Source organism: Armigeres subalbatus, chromosome 2 (assembly GCF_024139115.2).
Source record: "Armigeres subalbatus isolate Guangzhou_Male chromosome 2, GZ_Asu_2, whole genome shotgun sequence".
NCBI classification, from domain to species: domain Eukaryota; kingdom Metazoa; phylum Arthropoda; class Insecta; order Diptera; family Culicidae; genus Armigeres; species Armigeres subalbatus.
Genome location: NC_085140.1, coordinates 288,297,554 through 288,322,458, shown reverse-complemented (window position 1 = coordinate 288,322,458; position 24,905 = coordinate 288,297,554). Strand labels below are relative to the sequence as shown.

The 24,905-nt window shown below is 38.5% G+C and overlaps 2 protein-coding genes across 2 annotated transcripts in view; both read right to left on the bottom strand.

The window, feature by feature from the left end:
* The window catches only part of LOC134209786 (inactive dipeptidyl peptidase 10-like), a 289,540-nt gene that overhangs the window by 160,803 nt on the left and 103,832 nt on the right, over positions 1–24,905 (bottom strand). The window lies entirely within an intron of this gene.
* LOC134216118 (uncharacterized) lies at positions 10,491–11,309 on the bottom strand. Its single transcript, XM_062695110.1, has one exon. It carries the CDS (start codon positions 11,307–11,309, stop codon positions 10,491–10,493), a length of 819 nt encoding a protein of 272 aa, XP_062551094.1.

Here is a 24,905-nt window from a genome sequence, read left to right as displayed (position 1 = left end):
ACAATTTTTAAAAATACATAACATCCCTTTGGTTACCCGTGTAGACCTTAACGCCTATACTCCAGGGTATTCTTGGGTGATCTTAAACGGGGCAGTTATTGGAGGCGAATCAAATTTGGAATCCTGGATCAAATAGGGCATGAACCATTAAAAAAATCCTTTATACGCGTGTAGACTTCAAGGCATGAACCATTTAAAAAAAGAGATAACAGCTCTTTGGTTACGCGTGTAGACCTTGAAGCCAATACTACAGGGAATTTTTGAATGATTTGAAACTGAACAGTTATTGAAGACATATCCAATTTGGTTTAATGGATCAAATAGGACATGATCCAGTTTTTAAAAGAGATGTCTGCCCTTTATTTATATGTGCAGATCTTAAGGTCTGGAGAAGGGTCGTTTGACCGAAATCCATTTGGCCGGATACCATTTGGCCGAATGCCACTAGGCCGAACAAACCATTAGGCCGAAACCCATCTGGCCGGAAGGGTCATCCGAAATAATCATTTGGTCGAAAAGGTCATTTGGCTGAAAGGGTCATTTGACCGAAAGGGCCATTTGGTCGAATAGGAAATTTGGCCGAATAGAGCATTTGGCCGAATGGTACATTTCGCCGAATAGGACATATGGCATAATAGATCATTTGGCCGAATAGAACATTTGACCTAAAATTTCATTTGGAACGTTTGGAGGAGTGAGAAGTAAGCCGTCTCACTCATTTCTTATTTCTCTTCGTAAAAAGTGAGAAGCGTGAAGTGAATAGTGAGATCATAGATATAATAATAATAAGCACCTCAAAGTGTTGGTACCTAAATCTGTTCGGCAGGTAGGTAAGCTGACATCTGCAGAGCGTGGGAAAAATATTACGATTAGAGGTGTGCGCCGGTCCAATATTCATCGGCGGCGGCGTTTGTCAGAATTTTGGTCGGCGGCGGCGGCGTTTTCGACGTCACGCCGATAGCCATTTTAGCCGGTGGCGGCGGCAGCGTGAATCGGCGTGGCGATTTTTTTTATCACGTCACGTTTTTTATCATTTGGAAATAATTTGGGACAAATCAAGCATCCGAAAGATATTCAATTTGCAAAAAAGAGCTAACCGCGATGGAGGTTGGTACTCTGATGGCTTTTCCGCAAATGTGACCTTTAAGTGGTCTTGGGGTTAGCACGCCTATCTAGAAAGTAGGAGGTTGAGGGCTCTAGTCCCTCCAAGTCACGTGGATTCTTTTCCGCAAATTTCATATCAATTTGTCCATTTTGAAACATGTGCTGTGCATATGCACAGCCAAGATATTCAACAAAAAAAAGGTTTTCGAGTTGCCGAATAATATGCAGTTAATTGTAATTTTCCTCGGGAACTACTCTGAAGTTTAGACAAATCTATGGAATTACCGAGGGGCGATCAACTGTATAAATCAGTTGAATTGTAAATACTTGCATCTAAAAATACATTAAAAATACCTAAAAAAAATACAAAACATCTTTTTAATACTTCAATTCGGAATAATTCATCAATTTGCCGATATTCCTTCAATACATCTCAAAGTTCAATTTTAATACCCGATTAATACACTGACTCACCAAAAATACGTTAATACCTGTCAATGCAAATCAGTTTATTTTGACAGCTATGGAATTGTTGTTTTGAAAACAGAAATCCGGGAGCAAATTAGGTTCTGCAGCGTCTGTATCTAACCTCAAACTGATGACTGATTAGTAGTACTTCGCGTTGAACTCGGGGGCAGCCAACCAATCACGAACTCGAACCTTGTCGGAGGCAGTGGAAAGTACTACTGAACTGTCAAAAAAGTTCATTCAACGAGGACAGAATTCATTCGTGACGTCATGCTGCAGAACCTAATAACTCGCGGAATCGTGTTATTTCAATTTTAATGTTATTTACTCGATTATATCGGTATATGTATCCTGTAGAAGAATGAACATAACCGAGCTGGATATATCGATTGTTCCTTTTCAAATATTGTGGAGGAAGTTCATGAGAAACATATCTATTTCTATATCAAAACATGAGAGGGATTAACTCGCTTCAACGCATCAATCATAATTTCCGAATAATTCATAGTAGAGCTGGAAACATTTGCTTGTGAACAAATTAATGTAGTATATATTATAATATTAATAAGGCGTCACAAAAAATAACAATGTTTAAAAAACCATCTAAAAACTTTTACATCTTTCATCGCAATTTACAAGATTTCCGGATTGTATCATGCAGGACACTGGAACCTATTGCGTGAGTGGTTCAAATTAAAATACGAGATAATAAGCAAAAAAAGAATAAAAAGATGTTCTTGTTTTTTTTTAATAGTTTATTTATGTTGCTAAAAACCACACAGTTTAAGCACAAGATGGTGAAGGTGGCTGCTCCACAAATTCAAAATTTGAAAACGATGAAAAATGCAACTATGGAAAGAAAGCCACGAGCACTGTCGGGGATGAATCAAGCATGGTGAAAATATTAAATTAATAATACAATTCTACTCCTCCCTTCTATGGAAAATTCTAATCTGTAATAATTTTAATGGAATATGGCCACCATTTCGTCCTATCTGTTTTTTTTACTCCGTTGAAGAGCTGTAATTTGTTGTGTGAAAAATTTTGCTTCGGCTTCGTGATCAGTCGAAAAGGATTAAAAATTCCTTCAATAATACGCAAAAAATACAATTTATGGTGAAAAATACACTGAAAATACAATTTTTGATGAATTTAATACACTACAATACAAAAATACACATAAATACTTCAATACGCCAAAAAATACGAAAATACAAAATAATTCCTCAATACGCCTTTTCAATTCAGGCAGATGAATCGTAAATACGTGAGTTGACAGCCCCTCGGGAATTACCAAGAGAAGCTTTCAGCAAAAAATTCGTCATGAGAAACTCGTCAGAATTTTCACGAGAAATTGTTCTAAATTTCTACAGGAAAATCCTCGGAATATACACGGAAAGTTCTTGTCGAGTTTTTGTTGAGTATTCTTCGAAATTTACTTCATAATTGTAGGAAAGTGCGACTGATAGAATGGGTGTTTTAACGTTGGCTTGCTCAGACTAAAATAATTAGTCTCCGGAATTTGACGGGAACTTTAATAGAATTTCCGCGAATGATTGTTAAAAATGTAGATTTTAATATGAAAAATCTTTGCAATTAAACGGAAAATTGTTCGGAATTTTTCAGGAATTTTAGGAAATTTTTTGTACAATAGATGTTTGACAACTGAAACTTATTCAACTGCAATGCTTTCTAACTGCAATTTAATAGTTACATCAGTTTTGTAGTTATCGGAGCGCTAAACTTCGAAACGATTTTAAATTCGATGATAGCTGCATTGCGCTGAACAATCAAATGCACTTATATTGCATCTGAAGTTGTCGGACGTGACAATAGTTGGACGTTTAGAACGTTTAGAGCTGCATTCGCTAACTAAAACGAAAACATGTTGCAGTTATCGAACGACTAGTGTATTGTCTATAAGACATTCTTGGGAAATTCAGTTGGCCGAAAGCGTCAAGCGGCCGAACTGATAATTTGGCCGAAAAAATCGTTTACCCTAACAGGTCGTTTGGCCGAATAGGTCATCTAATCAAATCCTATTAAGCTGAACTTAACGTTTATCCGCAATTATTATCAGGTCGAAAATGGTTTGACAAAAATGTAGTTTAGCCGAAAGCGACATACAGCCAAAAGGAACATTCGGCCGAACTGGTAATTAGGCCGTAAAAATCATTTATCCAAATAAATCATTAGACAGAAAATGCCGTTTGGTAGGAATGGTCATTTGACACGAAAATATCCTTTCTGCAAAATACCCTTCCGGCCAAATGGCAATTTCTGTCAAATGACCTATTCGCCCAAACTTTTTTTTTCAATTCCGTCAAACGACACTTTTTGAAGAAGGTGCAAGACAGGACATTTTTGGGCCAAATGGCCCTTAATATAACATTGTGAGCTGATAGAGAGCTTATTCAACCAAAATAGTCTTCTACAATACAAAACTAGCTTATTCAGCCCTAATTGTTTGTTGGGTATTCAGTCATACGACTTTTTCAGCCTGTTAGGCCAAACTGTTACGGTCAAAATCCGGCCAAATGTTCCTGTACGTCGCTTACGGCTCAACTACACTTTCTGTCAAACCTGTTTCGACCAGATAACAGTTACCGTTAAACGCTTAGTTCTGCTAATGGTACTCGGCTAGATTACTTTTGGCCTAAAAGCCAGTATCGACTTAAAAGTAGAGAGGCTACGAAATTTTGTTCAATGGTCAAATGACATTTTCCGCTGAATGGCCCATTCTGTCAAAAACTGCTTTCGGCCAAACAGCATTTTCGGCCAACGATGCTTTCGGCCAGACGACCTGTTAGGACAAACGGCTTTCTGTGCCAAATTACCCGTCTGTCGCCTTCCGTCAATGGAATTTCCCAAGAATTTCTTATCGAAAATAGAAAGAATGTTTTGAAGTAATCCAAAAACATTTCTTGAAAATTCCGAGCAATTTTCCAAAGAATTTTTCGTTGAAATCTACATTTTGAACCATCTTCTGCAGAAACTTTGAAGAATTGGAAATGCCGGAGTTTTTCTCGTGAAAATTCTACAGTCTCCCGCGGATATTGCAAAAAAAAAAATCTGTTTTAAAGTTGGCTTTGCCAATCTAGCCGTCTAGTGATGAACTTCTCCCTGCGAAAAAAAGCAATCTAATAAAGAATAAAAAAACTAACCATCTTAAATGATCTAGATTGAGGAAGTGTAAATTTCGAAAAGTTCTCAACAGAACTTTCCGTGCATATTCTGAATATTTTCCTAAGGAAATTTTGAACAACTTCCCGTGAAAACTCTGAAAATAATTTCCAAATGAATATTCTTGAAAAACTTGAAGAATTTTCTGACGAAATCCAAAAGATTCTCCCGTTAATGTGTTGAAAATATCCAAAATGACCGATTCAGCCGAACTTTCGATCGAATGTTCATTTCGGTCAAATGGCCCTTTCGACCAAATGACTATTTCGGCCTATTAAGCTATTCATCTAACCATTTCTTTCAGCCAAAGAAACTATCCGACCAAATGACATTCTATGCTAGATACCATAGCAAAGTCTGAAAATGTAATGAGTGCATATATAAAACATATTTTGATTTTGACTTAAAATTGATTCATAATTTGTTTTCAAATATGAATAATCATGATTGATTACATATTTTGATCTAATTTTGCTGTAGATTACTAAACTGCATGATATGACATCAAACTGTGTACTTGTTTTGTTATCGGAAACCAATATCAAAATTAGTTTTCTATTTGCTCTCAATGACAGCAGGAATAGCTTTCGATTTGATGTCACAGTAATGGGCCAAACACAATTGATACGTTTGCGTGCGTTTTGACAGTTTTGCCATGGGAAAACTGTCAAAACGCACGCAAACGTATCCATTGTGTTTGGCATATAAGACTTTTCTGCTATACGTTTTGTTACTCAACCGTTAAAACGACCAAAAAGATATCAAGTTAAGTAATAATAATCCATTATTTCACAACATTGAAACAAGTTATCGATTTGCTCTCAATCTTTGCTCGGATAGGCTTCTACCAAATAGTCTTTTCGGTTAAACGACATATTCGGCGAAACAACTTTCAGCCTTGTGATCTCCTTCCATATGGCTTTCTGCTGAACGCCTCTTTTCCATTCAAAATTAATTTCAATGCTAAATTCTTTGATTTCAAAGAGAAATCCTTCGCAATTTACACACAAAGTTTTTCTTAGTTTTACGGAGTGATTTTCAAAAATTCAAGTAGAAATTGTATGGGATTTACATGGAAATCATTGGTATCTTCACGGAAAAATCTCTGGTGTTTCAACGTGATGGATCAGGAAATTATACAGGAAATCCATTGAATGTTCAGAATTTCCACTTCCACTTCCAAAATTTTGCGGACATCTTCAAATTTGTATCGGCGTGGAAAATTATAGATAAGCGGCGTGACAATTTTTAAACGGCGGCGCGCCGATGCAAAAATGTCGGCGGCGGCGGCGTACCAAAAACTGCCGGCGGCGGCGGCGTGGCGCGGCGGCGCACACCTCTAATTACGATCCTGTTCTGTATGAGTGCCACCGGGATGTTTATTCCCCCATTCTTCGTGTTTCCAAGGCAAAGGATGAATGATCGTCTAATGTTCAATGCCCCTCTGGAGAGCGAAGGAGTAGCGCAACCGAAATGTTGGATGAATGGAGAATTGTTTGTACAATGGTTGCGTCATTTTGTAAAATTTGCTCGTCCGACAACTGAATCGCCCGTATTGATTGTCCTGGATGGGCATAGTAGCCACAAAACTCTGGATGTTATCAATTTGTGCAGGGATAACAACATTCAGTTTGCCACCCCACACAAGTCATAAAATGCAACCTCTGGATAGAACTTTTATGAAGCCGTTCAAAGACAGCTACCATGAACGATGTGACATGTGGATGAGATCGCACTCAGGTGCACGCATCACGGATTATGACATAGCGGGACTTGTTCGTGAAGCGTATTCAAAAGTGGCTCGATCGGCCATCGCTATTTGACCCGCATAAATTAAACGTCGTTGACTTTCTTCCTGCTGATACAACAAACATATCGTTGGAATCTGAGCCCGTCGAGTGTAAGCCAGTGATTCATTCTGAGTATTCGAATGATGCTTGCGTCAAACCATTTATGAGCAAAGTACCAGAAATGACCAAAGCTCTACTTGAGTTATCTCCAGTACCTGATGCTGCACAACAAAGGTCTAACGCGAGGAAAAGAAAATCACAAAAAAGTGAAATTCTCACATCGAATGCCTATAAATCGGAAGCTGAGGAGATAGAAAACATACGACAAGCGAAAAAAAAGAAGGCAAATCTGACGATTCCGAAAAAATCTGGACGTCCGAGGAAAGTAGAGGTTTTGGTAAAAGTGGAGATTGAGGAGAACGAAAGCGTTGTACAAGCAAAGGAAGAGCAGTTGTGTACCAATAAGATGCAGAAATCTAACAAATCAAAACCGAGTAAGAGAACTAAGGTAGCGGTTCATCATAAGGTACAAAGAATTCGCTAATATGAATAACGGAGTTTCTATAACACATCCAATGTTTTTTATTACATATGAAGTTGAATTCATAATTTTTTAAAATATGATTCTGTATCCGGAATTGGGAGACTTGTGAAACAATATAAATATCTGTATCATTCTTACATTTATAAATAAGTATTTATACTATTGTTAAAGTTAATAAAAACCGCCATACCGTTGTTCAATTACGTTATATCCGTTAGATTCCTTAGGTGTCCGGCACTTGGGGACTTCTCCCTATATATTTTTGTCTACGAGTGTGTTTCAAGTTTGTTCAAGTAGAAATATTCCGCAGAGGCTAGTGGTGCTGGTGAATCTATCGAAGAAAAATCGTAACGGTCGATTTTGGGGGTACCCACTGTCGAAGGACATGATTACCCAGAGTTCCACAACAACCGTATTGGATGCATCGATGGTAGAACCACCAGTCAAGCGCTGATCGAAGGACATAACTGTACAAATTTCGGTGCAAACTTCCGACTGATTTGAAAACCTGCTGTGGCGTGAAGAATATTCTGAATTCCCAGATTGTAATTCGATGCCAGAGCGACTTTTCGAGTTGCTGGAGCAGAGATTCAAGACACCACCAAAGGACTCGTCTGGTATGCCGGAGCCGGAAGGAAGATCAATTTAAATTGTTTTATTTATATCTTCGTACTAGTGTTCTGTAAAGTAAAAAGAAAGATTAAATCAATAGAAACTGCCAAAAATAATAATTTTCGCCTGAAACATTTTCACTCCATGCAATTTTCTTTTCCATATTTCAATTTGTTGGACTGAAAAATAAAAACAAACTACGAAAATGTTATCTTGACAGCAGTACTAAATCTCGTTCTAAAGGGTCGATAATAAATTACGAACTGGTAACTGAGATGACATTACTGGGTACCGAGGATTATGCATAACATGCGCTACTGGAACGATGAAAAAACGCAAGTTTTGAAACTCCCCCTTTTACTAATCGACAACTATCAGTAGCGAGCTCAACCAAGATGCAAGAGACTCTCCGGCAATCCCAGGGTCGGCTAACTACTGGGTAATCAAGGGTTTTTCGCGGTAAACAAAAACTAACACCGGGAACTTTCACTTTACTCATATAATTTTATTGGTTCCTAATTGTGGCGTGTGCGTGTTGTTCTGTGTAATAAATTTGTGTTAATTTGTTATGTGTAACCTAGTTTTAACGATGGTACCGGTACATACCGCTGCTGCTTCGGTTGTTGGGGCCGGAATAGCCGGCACAGCGACTCCTGTCCAGCTGTGCGGCCAGAAATCTCTCCGGAATAGCGATGCGAGCGGCTATGCGGACAATCGTCGTCCGACGGGACCAGCGGGCGTTGCTGGACGATGGTGGGCAGGCGTCTTCCCTCGTAGACGTGATCGGCCGGCCGTGGCTTAGCCACCTTGGACGGCCGAGAGGGGAATTCCTCCTTGACAATTAGGGCCTACGGCACGAGGAATCGTCCGGTGAAGGACGTCACAATCCTTGACGGCTTAGGCGCGGAAGCCTGAAGGCTTCGCGGGCCGAGCCGTGTGCTGGACGGAAAAGCAGTCCGAAAACGAAAACGAGACGTAGGAAAAGAGGTCCTAAAGGACACCAAGGAATTAATTCCAAGTTCCATAGTACAGGATTGGGAATTACCTGAACACTTTTTCCCCGGAGCTCGCACTAGCTCCCACTAGAAAGGGGGGAGGGTTCACTTGGAATACTGCACTTTACTTTCACTTCACAGCACACGGACGCCTGATTTACTAAGAGGCCGAGTTTGGGCAATGGCTACTCTTTTATACCAAATTCCCTCCTTATTTTCCCGCTAATTTTTATTGCTTTTTTCATCCAACATGACATTTGCAGAATCATGATGCCATGTTGGATATTTGATAGCATCCTCATGTCTTTACAGCGGTACCAAACCCTAACGCTTCTGTGGTAGTTCTGCTGGTATTACACGAGAAACGTGAAGGCTCCGACAAAACAACATAATTGCAAAACAAAAATCTACAATTTGTAACCAAACGGTTACACTATCCACCACCCCGATGAAAAAAATGCGAAAGCACGAAGAGATTTTGCATTTTTTTTTTCAATTCACTCTCTCAAGTCATCTTCGGCCGTCATCGGTTCGTGGATGTAAAACAATTAAAAACTATTACAATATTTACAAAACAACAAATTCAAATTCTAAACTACTCTACTTATATCGCGCGATATCATAATACAGCTTTTCAAAAAAATAAAAATATAAATAATGAATTTAATAAAATAACAATAACGTACGTGCACCAATATATACAAATTAAAATACAAAAATGAAATAAATTAAAACATGCTAAATATACAATAAACAAATTGAAATCATTAAAATATCCCGTATTATGGGTAGACAACATTATTTATAATATTTACAAGTTGCGCATCGAAAAACAATTTTACAACCCTATTTACAATATGTACACCACATTCGATCACATTCGACCCCCTGGCGGGATTGATTCGCCGGCGAGCGAACTGTGTGAGTGACAGCTCGCTGAAACGTCATGAATCTGTCAAATCAAACTGACACAGCATATCTATTGTTTATTTATGTTTACGTTATGCTGTGCAGTGACGAAGAAATAATTCAAAGTAAAAAGTGCCTTTTTGTGAATTAATCGGTAAGTAGTACGTACGATTTATATAAACATATCGAAGACTAATCTTCGTATGTGTTTGTGTTTTTTTAGGTGAATGACTTCATTCAACCAGGGTTGTTGTGCTATTTGGCAGCAATCTTTCCGATGAAAGATTGCCCAATAGCAAACCCATAACGGTCCCGGGACGAAACCATGATGACCATCTTGTCATTGCAAGATGCAATCAGGTAAGTAAAGTGTACACAATTAACAATCCATCATACTAATGATTGGAAATTAATTTTATTAGATTTGGCCAATTAATGCAAATTGGGCGATCCCCTCCCAACAGCTCTACAAGTGGAGCAAGATGAGGGAAATTGTTTTGACCCCTCGCCTCCCGCTCCGATCCTGCCAGTGCTGGTATGGATCCCCGTAATAAATCAGGTAAGTGGGATCATTTTATTACATGCTAGCCTTTTTCAACGACTGATCGGAGTCTTTCATCCGTCGGTCAAACTACGTTAGGACTAGACTAACAGCTAATTGATTGATTCTCATAACAATTAACACAACCGACTAACAATTCCATTGTCCTTGGGTGTTATAAAATGATTAAAATTGGTTTCTCAAATTCTTTCCAGGTGTTCATCCTTTCGGCGGTGATTGCACCAAGTGACTGGGGGCAAAAAGTAATCCCGCACAGCACCGGAACTGGACAATCTGCCGTAGGTAACAAAATAGAAAAGATTGAGAAATAAAGTATTGAATTTTTAGTTGGATTTGTTTTTCTTTTTATTGTAAGAAAATACTTTTTGGTGGGTTCCAGGTGTGCGTCCGGAACAGGGAATTTTCATTGAAGAAACAGGTTCCAAAATCGAAGTTATTTTCGTGCACAGTTCTTTGGCCGTGGGTTCCGCTCGAAGATTGTTGTTGGCCTTTTTCCGTCGGATCTTAAATGTCCGGGTTTGCTTTCGTAGGGATTCGGGGTTCGAAGTTTGGGATTTTAAAGAATGGAAAGCATTACCAGGTAAGTCTCGGGGAAAATCTGATGAAGGAAGCATCGACTTACCGGTGAAATCGGGAGAAAAATAACCGGAAGAATAGCGTGACACTGGGCTTCTTTTCGTTCCCTTATAGACCTGAAGTTGGTCTTCCGAATTGGATTCGGACTCGCTGAAGGACATATTGTTTTCATCGGAATCGGAACTAGGAATTATCAATTCATAGTTTTCTTCTGGTTCCGACTCCGGTTCCCTGTATTCGCATGTCGCGCTAGGGGGTAAATAACGAGAATTGGCATCGCTTGTGACGATGTCCATGTCACGCATAAATAAATTAATTATTCTTTTAATTTTTACGACATCTGCTGGCATCATTATCCCCGAAGTCCTCTGCTCCCGAATGGTATGCAGAGTCTCTTCGAGGTCCAGCTCTAACTCCTCTAGCGGGTAGTTAGGATGCGTCGAAAGTAACGGACAAGGAATCTCCAAAGATTCATCTAAGTCCGATTCGTCCGCATCGTATGTCGGTGGCTGCCAATTTATTGCTATATAATTGGTTTCAGCGTTTGCTCGTCGCTTGCGTGTCATTGTATGAGAATCAGTGGTGGTTAAGTGGGTGATAATAAAATGATAAAAACACAGTGACGAAACAAAACAAACGAATTAAAATAAATAGTGCGCGTTCGTTGTCATAATAAATGGGCATAAACAGTAAAGCATAATTATGGTATATGTAATGAATGTCAATAAACGGTTCACGAAACACAAAATTTGCCAACATCAACGAATTTTTGATCGGAAAAAACGACAATCGATCGCAAATGTGTCCGTGATGTGCTCAGGACCTCTTTTGAAGGCAAAAGCCTTGTACAAACACTTTTTTCACATCAAGGTATGGACAGTGATCTAAAGGTGGATGTCATTCGTGCAAGCACGGATCCCTGCCACCTCCCGTCGGCAAAATCGTTAGATTTTTGTATACTACTACGGACCCTTGATTACCGTTCGCGGACTTTTGGCTGGGAGCCAATTGAAACTAGAGTTTCCTGAATCGTCAACAATCAATAGCCAGGCCAGACCAGGACACAAGAGACTCTCCGGCAATCCCAGGGTCGGCTAACTACTGGGTAATCAAGGGTTTTTCGCGGTAAACAAAAACTAACACCGGGAACTTTCACTTTACTCATATAATTTTATTGGTTCCTAATTGTGGCGTGTGCGTGTTGTTCTGTGTAATAAATTTGTGTTAATTTGTTATGTGTAACCTAGTTTTAACGATGGTACCGGTACATACCGCTGCTGCTTCGGTTGTTGGGGCCGGAATAGCCGGCACAGCGACTCCTGTCCAGCTGTGCGGCCAGAAATCTCGCCGGAATAGCGATGCGAGCGGCTATGCGGACAATCGTCGTCCGACGGGACCAGCGGGCGTTGCTGGACGATGGTGGGCAGGCGTCTTCCCTCGTAGGCGCGATCGGCCGGCCGTGGCTTAGCCACCTTGGACGGCCGAGAGGGGAATTCCTCCTTGACAATTAGGGCCTACGGCCCGAGGAATCGTCCGGTGAAGGACGTCACAATCCTTGACGGATTAGGCGCGGAAGCCTGAAGGCTTCGCGGGCCGAGCCGTGTGCTGGACGGAAAAGCAGTCCGAAAACGTCGTAGAAAAAGAGAGGTCCTAAAGGACACCAAGGAATTAATTCCAAGTTCCATAGTACAGGATTGGGAATTACCTGAACACTTTTTCCCCGGAGCTCACACTAGCTCCCACTAGAAAGGGGGGGGGGGGTTCACTTGGAATACTGCACTTTACTTTCACTTCACAGCACACGGACGCCTGATTTACTAAGAGGCCGAGTTTGGGCAATGGCTACTCTTTTATACCAAATTCCCTCCATATTTTCCCGCTAATTTTTATTGCATTTTTCATCCAACATGACATTTGCAGAATCATGATGCCATGTTGGATATTTGATAGCATCCTCATGTCTTTACAGCGGTACCAAACCCTAACGCTTCTGTGGTAGTTCTGCTGGTATTACACGAGAAACGTGAAGGCTCCGACAAAACAACATAATTGCAAAACAAAAATCTACAATTTGTAACCAAACGGTTACAGTTTCATATTGATTGTTGGTGAGATGTCTCACTACTCACTTCGCGCTTCTAACTTTACACAGTATGAAGTTGAAAATGAGGAGTGAAAAGTGAGACGTCGTACTTCTCACTTTTTATTTTTCACTTCTCACTGTGAAAAGTGAGTAGTGCAAAGTGAGAAGTGAGACGTCTCATTACTTACTTGTCACATTTCACTTTTAACAGTGAGCAGTGAGAAATGTTTCTTATTTTTCAAATGACATGTTCGGTCAAATGTCCTATTCGGCCAAATATCCTATTCGGTCTAATGGTCCTTTCGGTCAAATGACTTTTTCAGCCAAACGACCCTTTCGGCCAAATGACCCTTTCGGCCGAATGACCCTTACGGCCAAATGACTTTCGGCTCAATGGTCTGTTCAGCCAAATGGTATATTCGGCAAAACAACTTTCGGTATTCGGCCAAACGGCCCTTCCTCTAAGGTCTTGGTTACGCGTGTACACTCCAGGAAATTCTTGGAAAGGATCCAAGTGTGCCATGGTTATGAACGCACGTGTTGTTTTCGCGTCGGTTTGCCAATTTTTCTGCATTTTGTGAGATTCGGCGGGTGGTGTTTCGGGCTACGCCACCCAGCAGGAGAGTGATTTTCTCGTGTGTTTATTGGATACCGTGGAAAGTGATAACGACTGTAAAATGTCCTTATATGCGTGTAAACTCTTTATGTAAAAAATGATACGCAACAAAGTGAAAGTACTGTTCCTGCTGGCTTTGAATTTTGTGGATGCAGATGTTAATCTGGTGAGCAAGTTTCATGTTGGTTTTTAACGTGTTTCAATGTTGAGTCGTATGTTGTATTGGGTATAGTTTTTGCACTATTTTTAGGACTGTGGTGACCGAAAGTCATTTAGTTTGTTTAGTCTGTTTAGTTTCTTCTTTTTAGTATAACTAAACTTTTCTTATTTTCTGAGTGATCGATTGTTAGCACGGGCAATGCCCTTACTAATAATGTGATCAAGAAATGTAAATGTGCAAACATGGTTAGTGTACTATTACTGTTGGAAAAATGGTAAGTAATTTTTGATAAATCATAAATGCCTTTTTTTATATTGATTAATTTTATTACTAAATACGCGCCAGGATCAGAAAGTTAAATTTTGGTCCAGGAAGTGTGAATGCACTTCAGATATCCTTATGATATGTGGGTGTAATCACGCGGGGCTTATTGCAAACGACTATAGCTTCGGAATGCTTGCGTTCTTGAAATGGGCTATAGGAGTTACAATAGAGCTATCACCTTCTAGCTCCCGGATCTAAGATTCTTGCAATTATATTAAATTTTGATAGTTGCACGAATATTCTATCCATAATGCCACTGCCAGACAGTGGGAGTTAGATTGTAATAACACACAACAAATAACACACACACTCCAGGAAATTCTTGGATGGCCTGGAATAGAACACTTGTTGGAAGCAAATGTTGAAGATGCAACTACTTAGTTACTTAGTTCTTTGGGTTTCTAAGAGTGCCTTCTAATAGGTTTACTTTTTGATGACAATATTGCTTAAAATTCTTGTTTACGTCACGTGCAGTAAAAAGAGGGCCGTAAAACAAAGTTAAGTAAGGGACTGAAGAAACCATCGGCATAGGGAGAGATATCGAGATATAGAACATCGAGATGTAGAGAGTCAACTGTATTTACAATTCGGATTTTTTTTTATTAATATGTAGTGGTTATCGGATCCTAGAAGCTTGTTATACAGATCATTGTTCTAAATACAATGTGTGAGCCAAGAGAGCGAAAATCGTGAAATGTCATTTGACACTAGTACGGCTCTCACGTCGCCAATTTTAGATTTAGAGCAATGACCTATTGGAAGAGTTTATAGGATCCTTTAAGGGCTACACATTAACACAATTGTAAATAACTTGTGAAAAACAGTTATTAGCAGGTTTCACAGTGCTCACCTAATCTCAAGATTAGAGCGCAAGATGCTCCCTCACGAAAATTTTCTAGGAGATATCGATTTTCGGGGAATTAAAATAGTCTGAGAAGTGATAACCATTTTTCGCTCACTTCGATTGCCGCGGAAAGTTGGATTGCTCGTTTTCATTCATATCTTTTTCGTGTCTTCACCAATAATGCAAACGATATTAGCTTATGTGGAACAAATAGCTCAATACCCGCATAAGGATAGCGTGGTAACGCTACTAGAGTGAGCCCATCCCAACGGCTGTTACTGTTAATATTTTGCGTTCTCACCATGCGAAAAATGAATTTCGTCCAATACCTAGGTAAGATATTAGTTTCTCTTCAAGGCTAGCTTCACAGAAAAAAAATGGTGGGTGAATGATGCTCCTCACCATAAACAACGTAAAGAGATTCTTTGGTGTCATCGAAATGAAAAGACGAAACTCTGATTTTATTATCAAACTACTCCTATGACATCGAAGTGAAATTTCCCATCATGAAGGCTTTGGGGCATTTGCTATTTCGTCGAAATTTGATTGGGAATTTTCCAAAACTCCCATAATAAACAATCGGAAAAGTTTTTTTTAGTTTTCGAAGTTGAATATCCCACAACTATTTTAACAACCTTTCGAAATTTTAAGAATCTCATTTTTTTGCTGTTAAGAAAATAAGGTCGATAAAGTACGAGACGCTGAAGACGACCTTACTGTTGAGGAATAATTTTTTTTCTGGAAATCGACGGTGCCCATCTCGGCAAAAATTCGGAGATCTCGGTGTTAAAATTGTGTGCAATGTACGATCCGGGTAAAACAAAATCTTTAGAACGGTAATTGCAAAAAATGCGTCAAATCAATATTGTTGTGCACTGCCCATGATCGCATACTTGTAACATTTGCATTTTTTTCGATTTTGAGTTTATCTTATAAATCGTCCCAAAATTGTTAGATCTTTAAGCAGGCCAGATGAAATCAGAAGGTTTGTTCTGAAAAACTTGAAAAAACTACCAAGTTGTTTTGTAACATTGAACAAAATGACCGCCGCATAACTGTAACACTGGAGAATTCTGTCGCCAAATAAACGCAATAAATTCGTACTCAAATATCAAGTAATGTCAATGTTGCTACCGAAGAATTCGAATGAAAAAAGTTTTTATATAATTTTTGGCATTTTTTAGAAAATTATTGGGATTTCCATACTTATGCGTATCACAAACATTATCCTTCCACTAGTTTATTTGTGGACGCAGTTGCGCCCTTGTCAAGTGTTTTTTTTTTAATATTTCATGAATTCATGCATTAAAAAATCAAAATTTTCAACGTCTGTTGTCTGTGATTTTTTATCAAATGCTGTGTCTGGTTGTCTAAGGTTGTCACTTGTTTTGTTTTCTGCATCTGATAGTAAAAAAGGATTGAAGTGTCAAATATTTTATTTTTTGTGAGAATTTCCCCGCGTGCTGCGTCTGGTTGGCTAGTCACCGGACAGACAAACAGGGTTATTATATATAGTATTTCTCTCATGCCTACTTTTGTCGATTGTTACAAATATGCGATCATGGGCAGTGCAGTCTATTAACATTATGTTCATAATGCATGGTTCGTTTTGTGTTCGATGTCCCTAAAGAAATAGGATTGCTTACTGAGCTGAAAGTTATGTACAAATATTTTTTCATAATTGAATAAATCGGAATTTACTTCTACTGGTTTGATAAATTATGCACACTTAAAACACAAATAGTTAATAAAATAAATATAAGTATATAATCGTTTGACAGCCAGCTGATAACAGTTTAAATTAGAAATAATAGGCAACTTTAGGCAAACCACCTTGGTCTACCTTATCCTACCCAATCACCATCTCCGTAGTACTTATGAGGACGTCATCCCAAGCAGTGTTGGGAAAAACTCAAAATCTCAAAACTCAAGAATGATTCAAATCAAACGTGAGTTGAAACGTGCCTAATAGCCTATTCAGATTGGGCTATTTATGACTTTGTTAAGTGAGAGGGTATCCAATTATTACGAGCTGTTCAGACTGCAGCAAGATAATATATCTTGACGTTTCCATGTTTCCTCATTTGCACGCTAATACAGGGTTGAATTCAAGGAGATTTTCAAAATTTAATTTGCGAAATCAAGCAATCGAACATTTTTTTCTGAACAAAGTTTCTACGAAAAAAAAATAAAAAAAAAAAAAATATGAAAAGGGGTTTTCGAAGAATAGTTGAAGCTGTCATTCACAGGGTTCAGATTTCTCCCTCACTCACGCGACAACAGATCGCTCCACCATCCATTTTATCCGGATAAATTACAGTGCGATAAACTCCGGCACAAGCGATGGTGCGAAAAATTGTTATCCCTCTTCCCATGTTTCGTGAAAATCAAATGCTGCTTACTTTGCTTCTCCGAATTGATTGCATACGACGATGCGCCACGATAAGTAGTAGGTTCAAGACAGCAGTTTTTCTATTTGCTTTCAATCGGTTCGTGTGGTGGCGTGGTTATAGTGGGCGCTCTATACATTTTAAAATTGTTTTGGGTTCGAATCCCGTCGCGGACCTACATTTTTGTAAATATGCTTTAAAACTTATCTGGAGAAGTGGCGAGCTGGAGAATTTGGAGGCCCAAAATTAAATTATCCGGCAAGCCGCCGCTCGCGAGTTTATCGCCCGTCTTTCTATCCGGATAAAATATTGTGTGAGAACACTTGCTCAAAGGAGAATATGGAAAAATTGCACTCCGCTGTTGGGATCAATCCTGGGTTTTTATTCATATGAGTGAGAATTCCGAAGCCTGCTCATAAAGGATAATGAGCGAAGCTACATTCATTAGTTGGGTGCGCCGTTATTCGGGGAATCAGACTATTCCTCAATTTATTTTTAAGTTTAAAAAGTATTTTGATTCTATACTATGATCGAACGGAGATTTGATAGAAAAATTTAGATACTTTTGAGAATTCTCACAAATAAATAAAAAAAGGACGATTGGACCAATTTTCAAGAAATATTATCGAACTAAAATGTATTTCCACCAGTATCTCCATGTATGAAGGGCAACTCAGCAATTTATTTTTTTTTCAAAAATGGAAACTGAACCATTGCGTTCTACTCGACAACCAATGATACAGCTTCTAACAAAATCGAATCGTGTGAATGTGATATAATTTAAACTGGATTTTGGATGGATTAATGCATTACCAATCCATGTTTTATTTAAGGTTAATCTACTTTATATATACATCCCATTCAAATCATACAGTTGTCCCACGTGAAAAATGTTGAAATCCAAAGTATATTAAGCCATTCAAGGAGCAGAATTGAAACAATTTATGAAATCATGTTTATTCATCAAATATATTCGTTTTACAACCATTCCTACGTTTAAAATTGTCTTCCGCATTGGCCCTTGAACTTTGAAAATTTATTCGATTTGTTCTATTAAATCTAGGTTTAAGTTAAATACTTCATGTTAATTCTAGAGAGCATCTGTTTTTAAACAATTCATGTTGAATAAGTGGAGAATAAATAATTATCATCATTATTTTTCATCATATAAAATGCTTTCCACAAAACCATCACAATCCGAGTTATTCTTCAGCGCTCAGAAGATTTCCATCTAACATGCATTCGACCCTGCTGCGACAGAAAGAGCATGACTGTCAACTACGAAACGAAATGAAAACAGAGAGAATTTTCTCTCTGGCAAAGAGAACGTGACGCTTGTCAGTTTTGTTTGTTTGTTTTTGTTTTTGAATTTCTCCCTGCATCCCAGTTAGAACGAAAGCTCTCTCGTAATAATTGTTCGTAATAAATTCTTTATGACTCTTTTTAGCGCGTATCTTTTGACAGCGCAAAATGTATGGAATATTACGTAAATAATGACATCATAAAGCGTATTTACCCTGAAACGCCAATTATTATGTCATTAATGGCGTAATCTGAATAGGCTATAACTTAGCACCTAAAAATGGCTGAGTTAAATCATTCATTTGAATCATCGTGGGTTTTCTTTTATTCTCCTTCGTAAATTAACACTGAATTAACGTTCAACGCATAGAACAATGGTTACTCTTGCGTGTGTTAACAATAAATTGCGCCCAAATTGATTTTAAACACTTTTTGGAGCGAAATATTTTTTTGGGAAATGAGTGAAATGAGCCGTTTTAGCATGAAAAAGTCAGCTGTGATGCATTCCTTTAAAATCTCAAACGAGTTAGTTCGCGCGGGAGCGCTTAATAATTGAGTTTTATGAATGATTTTACCAGCACTGTCCCCAAGTCGGGGGTCTCTCGCTAAGTGAGATCTATATCTAATTAATATTTAAGTATTTTTCGATGTATATAGACTGAAACGCCTAAGACGAATTGAACGAATAAGGCATCTTGCAAATCGACCAATCCGTTCGAGAATTAAATTGTGACAAGCATACATCAACTCTTACTTATACATATGGACTGTTATCCGATTTTCTCGCAATGATCCGCATTCGACAGGGGTTAAAGCATCATTGATCATTATTGAATTTAACAATGATCAATCATAGCGATGTTATGTGGAAAATAATTTTTTGAACCAAAAAGAAGTGGTGTTTTGGCAAATAACGTAAAAGGCATCATTAAGGGGTTCATTGCTGAATTGTACGCTTCGTCAAAAGAATACTTATTTGTGTGCCAGCTATCGTATATGAGCATGGCACGGGATCAAAAATTGCAAATTTATCAAATCATCGGAAAAATGATTCAACTGTACTTTCAATCACTTCGTAGTGCACCGGAGAGAATGGCTGTGAATGAAAAACAAATCACTTTTCCCGTCACAAGCAAAGTAAACAGCCATTGATCATTGTCATGGGAGGAGCGGAGCGGGAAACGGTTAGATGAAAAACGGAAGACCGGAAAATAGTGAACCACGAAAACTTTCAGTCAGTAGGGGAGACTGGGTAGACTTGATCCGCTTTTCTGTTTTTTGATGTACCACAGCCAAAAATAAATAAACATACGCGATTTCCACACAGACTCTCTAAGAAATATAGTATTTAACTTTACTGATGTATGACAGTCTGTAAATTATTGTTATTGATACACAATCCGTTTTGAGTGCTGTCAAAAATCGACTTTTGAATTTTCGGGGAAATTGATCCCTCTCCAAGAACTTGCTGTGATAAAATTAGAAAGGTGTCCTCAGATTTTTTAAATAATTTTCCTTCAAAATATACAGAATTTTCGAATTGCTGTGCGTATACATGAACGATTTTTGTATAGCATTCAACAGCACATGCAATTTTAAAATTTGGGGAGACTTGATCCCCTTTTTATGATATCTACGCAATACATATTTTTTCCTGCCAAAACTTCATCACATCTGTCAAATCTACAAAAAATTAGAAGCCTGAAAACAGGTTTAAATTTTTTTGAATTTTTTCGCCAAATTTTTGTATGGGTGACTAATGGGGGATCAAGTGTCCTTCAACTTCAAATCCAAATATCCTAAAACTTTGATGGAATTTCGACATTTTCATCAGTACAGATCATTAAGCATATTTATGGCTTTGTGCTGTGGAAAAACGAAAGCATTCGGTCATTGTTATGAAAAGTAGTTCAACTTTTGCGTGGCCAATAAAAAAATCTTTGGGAAGGTCAAAACATACAAATCGCCCTGCAGAATAAATAAGGTTGTTAATCCAAAAAATAACTCACCACATAAAGGTCATTTGTTTAGAGGATCTATATTCAAAAATACGCTAGAACAAAACTACTTTAGTTCTCGATAAAACAGGGGTGATTAAGTCTCCCCGGGGATCAAGTCTACCCACCTTCCCTATATAGCGTAGGTGGTACATCCTATACTTTTATTTGGTTCTGGCGAACAGATTGAAGTATTACCAAACATTCATCTGTGCTCATACAACACTTTGTAGGGGTAGAGATTGTATCTGATTTGAAAAATGGTAGTTCAAGTGGTTGGTGAATGGGTTCAAATGGTGGCTGTCTGCACGAAGCTATGGAAGATAGTTTGGATGCATCTTTGATGTACTGAAAATGTTCAGCATATTGGTTTCAAGACGAGGAAAGATTCAACTACGGTTAACCACATTACCATGAGATGACCAGTATGAGTGCCGTTTCTTATTCTCGTAGCTACGCTCTCGCTGCATTTGGTCTGTTTCATCTAGCTATGAGTATCCTTGAAGATTTTCTATGCGTATCATTGAATAAAATGTGTATATGTGATTTGCATTGTGTACTGCATTACGCTTAGAAAGTAATGTGAGAAGATAATGTGACCAAACCGGAAGCACCAGTCACGTTTTCTGGAACGTTCTAGAAAACGTTTGATGCTGTGTGAAATAAATGGTTATTATCAAACATAATGTTATACGGATTTTTTCAATTGTTCTGATGGGGATAGCAACCGTTTTAAATCTATTTTTTGTTTGAGACGGACGCAATGAGAAAACAGAACTGTGCAATAAAAATCCTATTCGACTAAATGCTGATGTCATATTAGAAATTTGGAGACAGTACTCGTCGATAGCAAATCCTTCCGCACGCGATGGCATATGAGCAAGTCAAACCACCTTTATCAGCTTCCACACTGATATTCTTCCCTCCCCCTTCATACGGGAGCTTGGCAGAAGGAAGGTCGTGTGATATGTGCCATCACAAATATTGCCCTCCGCTCGCTTTCAAATCGACTTCTATAAAAACATTCTTCATGCCTGCCGTATCCTAACGGAACTATCAATTCTATACTTTCGCCTCTAATTCTATCATGAACATGTACGTCCAAGTTTGGAAGGTGATATTAGCATTTCCATATCATTATTTTTTGTTTGTTTTATTGAATCCGGGAATTCGAATAGTAAGAGAATATAATATTCGTTTCAATACTAGATTGAAATACTTCTGGTCAGATAACGTTAGTCAAAAATATTGAAAAATGCTACTTCTTCACCTTCACCTTAACTAAATAAAAGCTGATTACCATTGACCCAACACAATGTTTTGGAAACGTTTTAATATGCAATATGCATTCGTGTTCATTACAGACACTGACCATTCCATAGTCTTCACCGTTTTTTCGTTTGTATTTTTCAAACTTAAGCACAAACACATTAAAATTGATTAACCCAATCCGCACTTCTATAGAACTTTCAGTATCAACAATCAACATGGTAAGCATCAGTATCCGGACATTCCTCAGCGATGGTTTCAACACTGGACATGGCATTGCATGAGATGGACACGGACAGACGACAGGACACTCGAAGTCAGACGTCAGTTCGACATTCCTCAATGTGTTAAGAGTTGTACGACGTGCCACACACCGTTCGTCCGTTTGTTCGAAACATCAATCCATCTTCCCATCCAACTATCCAATCGACCACCGAATGGCGATGATGGCCATAACCATTGCACTACATTCCAGACGAGGCACCATACGCATTGACTATGCAGCAGATAGATTCAAAGTATGAATGCCAAAAATGGATGATTTAGCGAAACTGTGAATCTTCATCCGAGCGCGAAGGGAAAAAAATAGCAGGTGATGATGCTGACAATGGCCGTTTCGAGACCACATCACATGTCGCTGGACAGAAGGCATTCGTTTCTGTCACGTTGAGGATTTGGGCCTTGCGTAGGTGGACGGTGGACGATAACGATGATGATTGATCGAACACGTTTTTTTGCGCTGTGCAACGGACAAGTGCAATATTGGTCTGTCAAAAACTGAAGATAGCTCTTGCAGCATTGTGAAAACGATCGAAGGTATTGAACTAAAAATATCGATGAACATTTAGGGTCACAAAACGCGAGTTAAATCGATTTGCATAGTATGCAATGGTGTATGTTGTATGAGATGTAGTAATTTCTTTCTCTTTCTCCTGCATCCATTGCAACGCCTATAGATTAGAAATCAGACAGTTGCATTGCACTTTAACCAAACTACCAATCAGTCTCTACAAACTGGCTTATTGCACTGTTTGGTTATTTACCTACATCAATTGTTAATATACAATTTGTTAAATCTGATCATAGAATGCGTTGGCGATACACGAGCAAACAAATTCACCCTGCCAGAGATTTTTTCAATTTTTAATTTCAGTTGATAATGAATTGGCTTTTAATAAAATGGATCGAAAACGGAACATGTATTTTGACGTAAACAACGTCTAAGGGGAAGGCTCCGATACAGGGTGTAAAACAAAAATATCCAAATCCGAGACCGTCACACCTTAATCTTTCGATGCATTTTCGAGATTTACTTATCAATCTATTTGGTAACTATCCAGCAGTTTTCCAAATCCATTGTAATTATTGATTATCAACGGTAAACTAACAAAAATTTCAAAAAAAACCCAGATTAATCCACCTAGCGGTGATAGTGCCTTTCTCGTTTCTTGTGAGTGAGTAATTTCTTCGCACTTTTGTTATGAAAAAAAGTATTTTGGCCATAACTTCTGAGCCCATAGTCCGATCCGGCCAATTTTTAATAGGAAACAATGGGACATGATTCTGCGTCGAATGTTGCGAGTAAATCGGCCAAGAGTAAGTGCCTAAATAGAGAAAAAGAATTTAACTCCGAACTCCATAACTCCGAAGCCCATAGTCCGACTGGTCCGGTTTTCGATACGAAACAATGGGACAAGATTCCGCGTCGAATGCAACTTGTTGCGAGCAAATCGGTTGAGGATAAATGCTTAAGAAATGAAATGGTTAAGGATAAGTGCCTAAAAAATCAGTGAGATTATTTTGCGCACACACATACACACACAGACATCACTTTAATTCGTCGAGCTGAGTCGATCGGTATATAACACTAAGGCTCTACGGGCTTCCTATAAAAAGTTCGTTTTTGGAGCGAACATATAGCCTTTAAGTAGGGGAAGGTGGGTAGACTTGATCCCCGGGGAGACTTGATCACCCCCTGTTTTATCGAGAACTAAAGTAGTTTTGTTCTAGCGTATTTTTTAGTATGATCTATAGACAAATGACCTTTAAGTGGTGAGTAATTTTTTGGGTTGACAACCTTATTTATTCTGCAGGGCGGTTTGTATGTTTTGACCTTCCTAAAGATTTTTTTATTGGCCACGCAAAATTTGAATAACTTTTCATAACAATGTCCAAATGCTTTCAGCACAAAGCCATAAATGTGCTTAATGATTTGTACTGGTGGAAATGTCAACATTCCATCAAAGTTTTAGGATATTTGGATTTGAAGTTATTGCCTCAATATGGGGACATTTGATCCCCCATTAGTCACCCATACAAAAATTTGGCGAAAAAATTCAAAAAAATATAAATCTGTTCTCTGGCTTCTGATTTTTTGTAGATTTGACAGATTTGATGAAGGGTTGGCAGGAAACATTATTTAGACGATCCCCACCAGTGCATAAATAAAGCCAAAATAGCAACCTCTATCATGACGCGAACTCGCACCGGTCGTTGGTAAACGGGTTTGGGAAATGTAAACGCAACCTTCGGTGAATAGCGAGTTGGCAAATTTGGCGACCCGCTCCAACCGTTGCCAAACCATCACACGGAAATATAAAGTAACCCATAAATAAAAAATCTGCCGTCTGCTGAAAAATTGTTCGGGAACTCATCATCAAAACCATTGTGATGGAGGTCAGTTTAGTTTGGATTTCAACTGATTGGCGGCGCTAGTGCATATGAAATAACCTGATAGGTTAGAAATCTCGAAATCTGGAATTTTCAGAATATTGGCGTCTTCTTCAAAGTTGTTCGGGTGGTCAAAACCATCATGACGAAAACAAGTTTAATTTGAAATACAACCGCTTTTCGGCGCTATTGAATTGGAAATAACCTAAAAGGTTAGATATTGCCGGTTAGATTTAAGAATATTGCCGTCTTCTACAAAATTGTTCGGATGATTAAAACCATCATGACAAAAGCAAGTTTAGTTAATAATACAACCGCTTGGCGGCGCTAGTGTATTGGAAACAACCTGAAATGTCAGGTATCTCAAAATATGTAATTTTTAGAATATTGCCGCCTTCTACAAAGTTGTTCGGGTGGTCAAAACCATTATGATCAACGCAGGTTTAGATTAAGATTTAACCGCTTGGTGGCGCTAGTGTATAAGAAATAACCTGCTAGGTAGATTTT